Source organism: Trematomus bernacchii, unplaced genomic scaffold, assembly GCF_902827165.1.
Source record: "Trematomus bernacchii unplaced genomic scaffold, fTreBer1.1, whole genome shotgun sequence".
NCBI classification, from domain to species: Eukaryota; Metazoa; Chordata; class Actinopteri; order Perciformes; family Nototheniidae; genus Trematomus; species Trematomus bernacchii.
The window spans coordinates 2,164,484-2,176,839 of record NW_022987513.1 but is presented as its reverse complement, the minus strand read 5'-3'; the positions used below and the strand labels follow the sequence as shown (position 1 = coordinate 2,176,839).

General features: G+C 39.1%; 1 protein-coding gene across 3 annotated transcripts in view; it reads right to left on the bottom strand.

Annotated features, from left to right (window-relative positions):
* Positions 1-12,356, bottom strand: part of igsf9bb (immunoglobulin superfamily, member 9Bb) — a 118,285-nt gene that overhangs the window by 16,939 nt on the left and 88,990 nt on the right. For all 3 annotated transcript variants that reach the window (XM_034151659.1, XM_034151667.1, XM_034151673.1), the window contains exons 15-17: positions 9,944-10,028; positions 7,907-8,071; positions 7,328-7,373 (exon numbers count right to left, since the gene is read on the bottom strand). In XM_034151659.1, the coding sequence (XP_034007550.1) occupies positions 7,328-7,373; positions 7,907-8,071; positions 9,944-10,028 (296 nt within the window). The remainder of the gene's footprint in view (positions 1-7,327; positions 7,374-7,906; positions 8,072-9,943; positions 10,029-12,356) is intronic.

Sequence of the window (12,356 nt, the reverse complement as noted above, 5' to 3'; positions counted from 1 at the left end):
AAAGGACGGCTCAATGCGGTTACATAAACAGCTCAAACCTCAGATACGGCACAATGCACAAGCAGAGTGCTATAAAAAATGCAGAAAACGAGGATTATGTTAAAGGGAAAGGTCTCTTTGATATTTTAAGAAATGAATCACCGTTACAACAGTGAAGGATCATTAGTCTGATTGGAGTTGACTAATGCTGCGTTCACACCGGACGCGATGCGAATATTCGCTTCGCTCTAATCGCTCGAGTTTCACCGCGGCTGCCAGCTGTGTTTACTCGCATCATTCAAACAAGACGCGCTGGCTCGGGAGCTACAACTACAACAAAATGAACATATTTTACCGTGATTAAATTGTAATACACGTTTCTAAATGATGCCGAAGTAACAACATACTGATACCGGTTAGTAAAAACCATGAATTAATGCTTTGACAAGCCTACAGACAAGACGGCAGGCAAAAAACCTTTTAAAATGCTTGTTTTCTGAATGAAGATCGGGTCGACCAGGCTAAGCTAACGTTGTATATGCTCATTCCACACACATAACAACGGCCTACAGACATAAATAAACCAGCGACTGTATTCGCCATGACACAGACAGTCTGTGGTTTGTACTTGTTTAACTTTTGTCCAGTTTCTGATCAGATATGAGGAGCTGTGAGCTCTGTGTGCTAACTGCTAACAGCTAACGGCTGATGTTGTGTGGTTGAACGTCAGTGACGGCAGGCTGAGATCCTCACCGTTGATTGGCTTCCGCGAGAACGCGTCACGTGAATTTGACGCTCGAGTTGAAAAAATGGAACTCTCGCGTTTAATGCGGCACCGTTCAATCGCCTCAATCGCGTGATTCGCGCCGCGTCCACCGCTTCATGCGCGCCGTCGGAGCGAATTCGCGTCTGTCCGCGTCTCTGCATTGACTTTACATGTAATCGCGCCACCCCCAAACATCGCATCGCGTCCGGTGTGAACGCAGCATAACAGAATCTCAGAGCCTGACCAACGTTAAAGTTGATAAGAAGAGCGATACCACTGATGTACGAACTGCAAGGGCAAGGGGGTAGTTAGGTTAGCTTAGCATTAGCTAGAAGCAGATAGCTTCAGATCACTCCAAAGACAAAAAGCTCACAAATAAACAAGATATACATAATTTATTCCATCTGGTTCTAGTAGTCATGCTAAGCTAAGCTAACAGTCGACTGGCCCAAACTTTATAATTAGCCAACATACATGACATTCGAAGGCTGTGTAGCGCTAAGATTCTCTTAAAAGCCACTTACAGTATGACAACTATTTTTATAGTAATAGTGATTCAATTAGGTTAACCTCAATAACACGTTCAGAAATTATGATACAAAAGTAGAAATAAGCACGGGTCTTATGCTAAGAGAAATTATCTTATTTTGTCATTCTGTCCAAATGTCTTTGAATCTCGTTCTGCATTGCAGGATGGATACTTTGTTTTACTTTTAAATCTTTAACAATCAGGGCTTGTTTTGTTTTTTATAACACCTTCTGAAGATGAAGATCCTTCACCTTTGATCAATTAAAACCAAAACCACAATTGGTGTGCTGCATTGTGGGGACATTTGGCCGGATGCATGCAGCCAGGTCAGGAGTCTGAGGGTCTGGGGGTTGAGCCAAAGTGCAAAAGGGGGTAAACAGTGTGCAAGAACAGGGACAATGGTTGGCACACTCACTGAGAACTGGAAGGATGAGCCCTGTACCTGTCTGCGTCCAGCCCCTCCCAGTAGGGTTCAACACTTGGAATGAGGCTAATTCTCCTGTAGAAGTGGGGAGATCAGACAGTAAGAAGTGAGGAGAGTATGGAGGTTAACAGGAAGCTTGTCAACGAGAGGTATGTCTGAAACAGCAACAGTAAATATCTTGTGGGTTGGACAAGACATAAATGGAAAGAGAAATTAGTAAGTCATAAAGATGATCTGAGAACAACATTATCCGAGAAAGAATATTGAGGACAAGAAAGGCCATGGAGCAAAGTTAAGATAAAGGCAAGAGAGAGGAAAGTAGAGATTGTTCTAATGAGGTAAATGGCCATAAATCCCCCTAGTTAGTGGTCTTGTCTTTTTTCCCTCCACTAACCCAGGAAATTAGAAGAGGGACAAAGCAGGATGTAATCGATATTCAATAATCTATATGTCACTTGGGGACTTTTTTCAGGCTTGAGTGAGGTAAAGAGTATTAGGAGGGTGTGTGTGGGATTGACTAAAGATACAGTATGTGAGTGTGTTCATGGTGATAAAGAAACATGACACTCAGTGAAACCTTGTGGCTTATTGATGTCTGTTTAATGGACAACAATGGAGAACTATGGCACAGAGGAAGAAGATTACATTACTTGTCAGTCACTTATGGATTTGGTCTTTAAATGTTATTCCTTGACAACGGAAAAATAATACCAACAGACCTATCGCTTATCCAAATTGTTAAACTAGTTTATACAAATGTATCAAATGTACAATGAAATGAATGTTTGCTTATTTTTGGATACCAGCAGTTGATAAAACTGAAGTCTTCAACGATATACCATTCATAACAGCATCTAGTATTCCGTAATTTAAAGACAACCATTGCAGGCGAGAGTCCTTCTGAAACACTTCCTCAGGATGATCATATATCTCACTCAGGCCTTGCTCGCCTGAGGAAAACAGACCATGGCGGACATTTCCACTTGTCTAATGCAGTTGTAATAAAATGATGGATACTTTCTATTCAGGCGTTCCGAGGCCTATTATAACTACAATTAATGTTATTAGATCCACCTGTGCTGTTGCTGCTATCACATGTCAAAATGTCGGCTGTGTAAAGAGTCCATTAGGGACCTGAGGCGTCCTTTGTGATGGTGGATTGGATTGATTTCAGGGTCACATAAGGACAAAGAAATGAAAAGACAGGAAATAATGGGATGGAACTTTTGCCATCTGCAATCTTGCTGTCATTACCTTCACAGCAGTGTGCGGCAACGTTTCACACAGAGAATATAAACTGTACGGCTGAATTCACAACGGATTAGATCTAATAAATAATAAGATGTCAGTTACATTTCTATTTCCCCTTTGTTTATCATGGAGGATTATTTATTTGATATGTTAAGTAGGAGAAATACCTTTGGCAAATGTGACTTTTTTCAAAATGAAATGATAATTTCTTTGTTATTTGAGTATGCACCCAAAAGTCAAGTTGCAGTTTACATCCATGTCTGTCCAAAACATTATCCCTTCATCATTTTATCCTATTAGACATTTGCCTGAGATCGTCATTATTAGTATAAGAATTCTTAAGTTATGGCCAAAAAGGTTTTTAGTGAGGTAACATTGTGCCGAAAAGAAATGCTATTCCCTTAATTTGTTTCGGAAATGTTTAATTAACGAATATCGGACTGTCTAACCGGCCATAGACTGTATAAAAAGTGGATGAAGACTGAGACGTATGTGGTGCGGGCAGGATTCTATTTTTCAGGCAAATATTGGATTTAATTTATGGCCTGCTGTGCGATTAAAACAGACTGTCAAAAATGAGGCTGTCCGATGGTTTTGGTGTATTCAGCCAGCTAACACTATATCTACGTCCAATACTGATTCACCTGAAAAAGTAAACATACAGCCCAGCCCTAGCCTGTGGAAGACCTCAGTCTACAACGCCACAAACTAATGGTAGTAACTAATATTCAGATTTGAATTTGAGATCTATCATTTCCAGTAAAAATCTAAGCCAAAACCAGTACATTTATTGAAACGAGAAGCAGTAGATATTAATGATGAACTCTAAAAACATTTTTTATAAAAGGACATAAAAAACAAAAAGATGGACAGTATTTTACACTTTAAAATGTAAAAGTAAAGACATTTAGTCACATGAAATGACAGACTGGACCTCAGTGCACTCAAATGATCCACACTGTGAATAATGTTGTAATATAAATAAGATTAATAAATGCTTTAAAAAATAAAAATATATAAAGTTATAAAAGGTGGCTCAGTTTTTCATGTTGACAATAACTTTAACCATATCACTAATATGTCCAATGGAGTCAGCACCTCAAAATAAAGACGACAGTGTTTGAATATATTTTAGTTTGTTTCCTTTTCACTTGTCTAAACTCAGGTAGCAGGACTCCCGTACAGTTTATTGCCGGCCTGTTGGAGACACAGGTGGCCATGGCTTGAGGACCTGAACTGAAAATAAATAAAATAAATTGTAATAAATATAATTACATCATAAGTGTTTTATTTGTATTCTTAACATTCATATTCAAGATCATTTCACACAGAGCTGTAGATTATAGTAGACATTAATTATAGTCCCCAGTAGACCTCTGTAAATGCCTAAATCTTAACCATAAATATGCAACCCAGTCTCACGGCATTTCGTGTTATAGTCACGACATTTAATCTATTGATTCGTGTTCACCAACAAGATTTTCCCCTTTTTTTCGTGTCACACAGAACGATTTTAAAAGCAATGTATTTCTATTGGTAGTGTGTTTCGTGCCTGCACCACGTCTTTTTGTCCGGTCGGATCTTGGAAGACCGGAAGCTGTGTGGTTCATAAAAACATCTTCTTACTCAATATCAAGCCACGATTATTGTTTTTATTTTAAATTGTATAATGTCAGACTTTATTTGCCGTCCGCGAGGAAAAGAAATGGGGCTCAGAGCCTCAGAATACTGAAATCAGTATTTTTAAAATATTTGTTTCCTTCTAATTTGTTATTCTTTTCTAAATAACACACTGTTATTTACTCAACAATAACACACAATTATCCTTGTTTTTATTTATTTGTTTAATTCTATAATATCGGGCTTTTTTGCCGTCCGTCAGGAACTGAATTTCAAAATAAAGTCACCGGAAACAGACGTAGGCGATACACACCCACTGAACTGATTACCCAAGGTCCTCAGCTATGATTGAAGCTCGGTGATTGGATGTTTTAGCCGCAATGCACGTTGGGATTTGGTGTTTATGCGATATGAAATCCAAAAACATTTTAAAAAAAAAGAAAATAATACTTTAATCCGAGTGTGCTTGCTTTTCTCTTTGAAAGTCATCACATAACGGCATTGTAAGACACGGTTCGGCTGCATTAAATATTACACATCTGCCGTAGTTCTCTATTTATAGAGCCCTGATGAGAAGACTTCTGGACAAACTGGAAGAACTGCCACCGAAACTGAATATGTGACGTGGATCATAAATATATCAGCAATTAAACAACATCTTCAATTTCTCTTCACACAATACGTCTCCTTGCAGTATCAATACTAATTCGGCTGACTTTTATATTTGATCCAATTGGTAGATAGGTAGCGGTGCACAGCTGATAGACAGGGACTATAAGATATTATTGATTTTCCTTGAATATAAGAATGTAAATACTGAATTGAGAGAATAGTCAGGGGTTTTGGGTGATGGGAGACATCTATGGAATCAGAATTTCAATAGCTTACCATTAAATGACGGATATACCTTTCTGTCTGTGATGTTTTACAAATCAGATATTAATGTGTAGAAGTAAAACATGTCAAATATTATAGCAATATCCTGTAAAATTATGTGAAAACATGAATAAAACTACACATCTTCAGATGTTATACATACACAAGTGTCCTACATGTCCTGAATGTTGGGTTAGCTGCCTGTAGAGCAGAGCTAAATTGTCTAGCTTGTTAGCCTAGCTAGTTAGCCTTAGCTAGCTCGGTAGCTTCGAGCTAAGTGGGCATGTTTTTGCAGACAGGCCCGCCTCAGCTCCACCTCTGTCCCCATTTTTTGGATGAGTTAGGCGCTGACTCACTTCCAAGATGTCAACAGCCGTGTGCGCCCTCTTTGGGCTTCATTGTGGCTTTGCAGGAACCTATGGGTGACTATGGACACTACGTCCATTTATATACAGTCTTATGGCATGCACCTTGACAGGGCGGTTATAAATTACAATTATATAACTACAACAACCTGCTACAAATACAACACACCACTATAAAGCTCTCGTAATTATTTTTAAAAAACAGCCAACAATCAACTAAATAATGGGCTACAATATAGCAAACAAATACAATCACTTATAAACAATGCATAGAGGAGTTGAGGTAATCACGGGAGATTACACCAGCACAACTCCTGTAACTCTTTTAACTCCGAAGCCTAAATATAATTGAAAACAGGTGAGTTATATAAGAAATTCACCCCCCTACAGCGATCATGAATATGGAAATTAGCTAGAGGGGGCTGCTGTACAATAGGGTATGTGAAGATTGGATGCCTCCCTTTAGAAGCCAGCCTCCAGTGGTGTGTGTTTATCTTTCACGTTCAAAGTAAAATTAACTAGAAACATGTTATTCTAATTTAAGCAACAGAGCTTCATTTACATTTTTTAAGTTTAGGTCATTGTCTTGTTGTCCTATAAGTAGGTGTGTTACTGTATACACACCGCTTCTGTAACTTAGGTTGAGCAGCATTTTAAAAATACATTGTTGTGTTGGTCCCTCCAATCATAACACACAAATGCTGACTTTTGCTACTTTCAATGTTACATCACAAACAGAACCCCTCCCTCCCGACACACACACACACACACACACACACACACACACACACACACACACACACACACACACACACACACACACACACACATCACACACACACACACACACACACACACACACACACACACACACACACACACACACACACACACACACACACACACACACACACACACACACCCACACACAACACACACACACACACACACACACACACACACACACACACACACACACACACACACACACACACACACACACACACACACACACACACACACACACACACACACACACACACACACACACACACACACACACACTCACACACACACACACACACACACTCACACTCACACAACTTAATAGCTTTTCTCTTTACACTTTGACACAACAGACTTTCACCTGCTCGCTGTAATGCCACATTTGATACACTGACAGCTCAGATGTAGTGTATGACAGTGTAAAATATGTTGCTTCTATTAAGACAATAAATATTCAGGATAGATGTGAAGTTGTTATTGAGAAATCGACAAGATAAGTACCAACTAATATAAATCATTGTGTGTTCCTATTCTGCAGTTTTGCTTGCTGTGTAAGCAAAAGGAACTGCATACATCTCACTTTGTAGAAATAAAGTATTTGTTTTGTTGACTATAATTGTATTTGGAACACATACAACTACAGTTCTGATCAGGGATCAAATGAATCCTGAATGCTTTGCTGTTTTATTATGGGTTAGCAGTAGATCTCTTTGTAGCAGTGTGTTACTTACGGAGTTTCCATGCTTTTTCTGCAGTGTGTTATGGATAGAGGGGGGTCTGGAAGATGGGAGAAAGAGATAAGGAAGGTGAACATTTTCAGATGTCACTCTCATTTTCAAGCATTTATAAGGATAAACAACCCTGATCCAAGAAATTTACATAAAGGTTTATGAAAACTTGAATTCCAAAAATGACCAGTGAATTTCTAAAGATGACGATCACAATAGCTGCTGCTGAGCCTGGAGCAGCTATTGGAATGGAGTAACAGGATTACAATTAAATGCAAAATATATTGACTTAAGTTACTTTCTGAAGTGTCATTAGGCCACTTTCATGATGTTCACTACTTGATCATGTAATTAAAGCTGAGAGTCATATAGAGCAGCATGATAACATAAATCAGTAAGGTAGATGTGGGGATGTCTGTTAAAAGTCTCTCAGTTAAGTTTCACATAAAAAATGATTATAAGTTGTAATGTATAAATACAAAAACATTCAGTAATCGTTGTTATTTGTGATCATTTAATTGCTCCCTGAAAATTGTCTGAGTGATTGTGTTGGCAGCCATTATTTTCCAGGTCTTCCCTCACCTCTTTTCCTCTTCATCTTCCTCCTGCGCTGCTTGTTGACGAAGCAGGCAGCCATGGTGCTGAAGAGGACAGCTGCTGCCAGGAAACAGATGGTTGCCACAATGCCAGCCACCACAGGCCGCGCCAGTCCACGCTCCTCCACCATCTCTGGAGGGGGGAAGAAGTCTGCGGGGGGAGGAGGGGAGAGTCAGGGACGTACAACTGGGTAAAGTCACAGTGTGGCTACAGAATGACAAGGATGCAACAAAGCAGGAAATGACAGCTGCAGACTGTAGACAGACCCAGAGGCTTGAGGAAATGTTAATGATAGCTACATTTTGACTGCATGACGAGCGCTGTGGTAGCATCCGGATAGTGATATTAACAGCTCTAAGTAGGTATAGATAGCAGTAGCTGTAGTGTTGCTTTTTGGGGGTTTTATTTTGAAAAACAAGCCTAAACCTGAATCTTTCTGTTACTATACCGTTTTTCTATGGGGCTTTTATTTTGAAAAACTGGTATTTTCCAAAGCATCCAGTAAGGATATGGTAACTCAACAGGCTTCTATTTTGAATAACAAGCCTACATTTTAGCTTTCTTTAGTGGCGGAAGATGAAGAGTATGAAGAAATACTTAGTATGGAGGATTGTAAACTGTGTGTAGCAATGTCAGTCACAGAATAAAACAAAACATTCAAAAATGTACTTACCGTACAAGACTTTTATTTTATTATTATTATCTTTTATTATGATTATTGCCAACATTCCTTTTCTGGCTCTGAAAATGGGCTGTTATTTACTCTAGATAACCAAGCAGACATGAGTCCACTGATAAAGAGCATGCTGTCCCCTCAAGATCCTACTGTGCTCTGATTAACAAGCTTTCAAATTGTATAAACTCAATCAGGCGGTTTTTTCTGGGTATGCATTTGAGATCCTTTTTTCTCCCTTACTCCCAAACAAAAAAAGGACACCACATTGTATAATCTGTAGGCTTTGATAGCCTTTTGAAAGAAAAGTCCTTCCATATCCAATGAGATGCAAGAGCTGACCTTTAAAACTGTGTGTGGCTTTAAAATAAGCATTTCTGCACGCTATATGCCATAATGACTAAGCAGGAAGTCAACTTACTTCCATAATTATCTGAAAAGAGTCTCACAGTGAACGCTGCAGTCAGTAAAGGTGCACTGTAATGATGTAATGTAATGTAATGTTTGATACCTCTGTATGTTGTTATCCGCTGAGATTATTGCGGGAGGTATGTGAGGTATTTTACTTTTTTGGACATAAGTAAAATACCTTATCAACATGCATGAAACGTCAAAACATGTTGTTTTTAACAAATTATTAAAATAACATACAATTGTGTTAATGCTTTGACAATATGCAGCGAAAACGCAGTCAAATTAGTTCAAGATCAACAGAGAGATGAGCAGCAGCTTCTGATATTGCATTACTCTCCAGCTTTGCCACTAGGGGGCAGCAACGTTCTACCACTGCACATCTTCTTCATTATAAATGCTACCAACAGCTGCTCTTATCAAATGATGTGTACCCAGTGACCTCTGCAGGGGAGTGACATCACAGTTTCAGGGTTTCATTTCAGATTTAAAACAGCCTCTTAGTATTGGGACCAAAAAAAAAAAAGACTTTGATTTATTTGTTTGATTTCTGATTTCTTTGTTGCAAAAAGCAGCCCAGTGCAATCCACTGGGGCAGACAGAAGGATGATGTCATACTTTTAAAGATGGTACAAAGGAGTGTGCATGTAAAGAGAGCTTATGTTAATAGTGCTGAGTGGGAAAAATGTAAAGTTGGAGTTGCTGAGTGTGCAATACATCTACCGCCTCTGGTCAGATCAGGACTGTGAAGTTAGCCTGAGGTTAGCGACGCATGCTACTGCAAGAGGCTGTTGGTTTGAATCCAGAGGTTTAAAGAAGACCTGCCCTTTCTTCTCGGAGTAACACTTTTTTTGACATGCATGTACTGTATACTCTATAATCTGTGTATTTATATATGTGTATTTTTTGTATATATAATATGAGATGTAAGGTCTCACCTGTGCTGGACACACCTACTACGTTACTAGGATCACTGATGATGTCATCCATGACGGCCATGACGCGGAACTCGTACCAGGCCTCCTAAGAGCAGGAGAACAGACAGAGGTCATTCAGAGGGTGAACTCATGTGGTTTTATTTTGTTATTGTCTCAGCTGATAGACATGGATTTGGAGCTCACTCACTGACTGATACCATTTAGTGTTGCCTTCAAAAACAAATATTGGTCCTATATGGATGGCACAATGGAAACTACGAGTTGTGCATTGCAAACTTTGGCATGATTTAGGTTTTTATTTAATCCAATAATTCTACAAAAAAAGATTAGATTATTAAGCACTTAATTAAGGAAATCAAGAATAACTCCTAAAGCTACAGTATAAGGGGGTTCGAAAATCTGTCAAAAATCACACTCATGATGTCATAGTGATATCATTAGGGTTATCTTTGATTGGAATGGACAATAATATGCTGTGTCTCTCGCTACTGTTAGCTAGCTAGCATTATTAATGTTAGCAGTAGCAAATCATTACTGACTGCTTAACTAACCAAAGAAGTTAATATCTTTTGACACCAGTGGTGTGTTTATTAAATTGTAAAAAAAAAACCATGTCTTACATTTGTTTGTATAGTTCTGTGTTCACCACATGGATGTATAAAGAGACACAGCACAGAAAAAAACGAAAATTGGCGCTAGAACTAGGGTTTTGGACTTTGAAGGAATTATTAGGCAGGAAGTGTCAAAAAGACTTCCACAGTCGTGCTTTCCCATTCTGCCTTACTGTCCCTCTCACATGCTTTCACACAAGTCACTTGACTCCCCCATTCGCCTGCTCACCTGTTTCTCATCAGCCCTGCAGTATTTTGACCTGCTCATCTCCACCTTCTCTTTGACAGATTGACAATGTTGCGCATGCCTGTAATTTCCAGCCTTCTGAACGTCTGCTCGATCTATTTCTGCTTTTTGTTGCCTGTTCCTCACCTGCTGACCTGTATGCCCCTCTTGGATTTGTTTGACTGTTCGATCTGCTTTCTGTCTATCCGTCTGTGTTTGAATCTTTCATTAATTCTGCATCATGGGAAAGTAGAAACAAGCATTATGAAGCTTGACCCATCATCGGAATATCAAACATCTGCTGCTTGTCCCAATTTTTACATATATAAACTCAAAAGATGTTTGAAACTTGAATATCTGTAAACATCCAACTAAGAGAAACATGGGTGATTGAGCGTACCAATGTAAAATCATTTCAGGTATAAATATGATATATTGTAAGGGGGAACAGAATATTAAAAAAGCCTCCATAGGAAATAAATATGAGCAGATGCGCTGATTTCTTTAAATAGCCAAATGCGTCTTAAAATTGATAAATCTCCTATGACTAAGTCCTGATGAAACAACAGATTAAGCCTTTTAGAACCCCTTTCATAGTGCTGGTGTTGGCTGCGCTCCACAGTGCAGGTCAGCTACAGCACAGCAGCTGTAGAGCTGGCACAGATCCAGTCGGTGTCTTGCTCAAGACTGAGATTTGAATTTAAAAGGTAGCAAACACAGCACCACTTATACGCAGACAACCAAACAGAGCGTCCCTCTGGCCAAATGACCTCATCTGATGCAGAAAGAGATTTGAAGCTAAAAAGTTAAACAAGCGAGGTGCTTTGTGTGTGTCGAGAGAGCTGGTGAGACTGAGTGGGTGTTGGCGGTGCAATGGAAGGAGAGATAAAAGCATCTGCATGGAGCCGACAGTGGTAGTTAGAATATAAAGCAGCTCAAACATTATATGGAAGGAGATTACCCGACATAAGCAAAGATGTGAAATGCAGAAAAATAAGTATTGTGTCGCATAAATCAGCAAGGATTTATTGATTTCTTCTCTGCTGTAGTGAATTCACTGTCATCTAAAAAGCGTATTGTATTCATTATTCATATTCTTACAGTGTATTACATTGCCTCTCATGTTCCAGATGCTATTCTCTCTCCTCTCTGCAAGTAAAAGCATGTGTGTGTTTTGCAGGTTTAACAAAACGTGTTATGGCAAGAACAGAAAATGCCACCAAGTAAAACCCAGAGATGTCCGAAAGAGAGCCAAGTCAGCATGTGCACACCTGCAATGTTACTATGACAACCAAGGTGGATATGGCAGCTTAATATTCAGGATTCCCACAACTTCTTAAGCATCACATTTGAAGACCTTTCAAGGACATTCCAGGACCAAATCACACAAATGGCAGGACCCAACACGGCATCATTTGAGACACGGATCAAGGTTACTACTGTCACAAACACCAAGAGGTTTTAAAATGAGAACTCACAGACATCAATCTAAAAGAGAGCCTCTAATGTTTAAACACTTGTGGCTATTTTACAGTGAGTTAAAAAGCAGTGAAGTGAAACGATGGAACTTTTAATC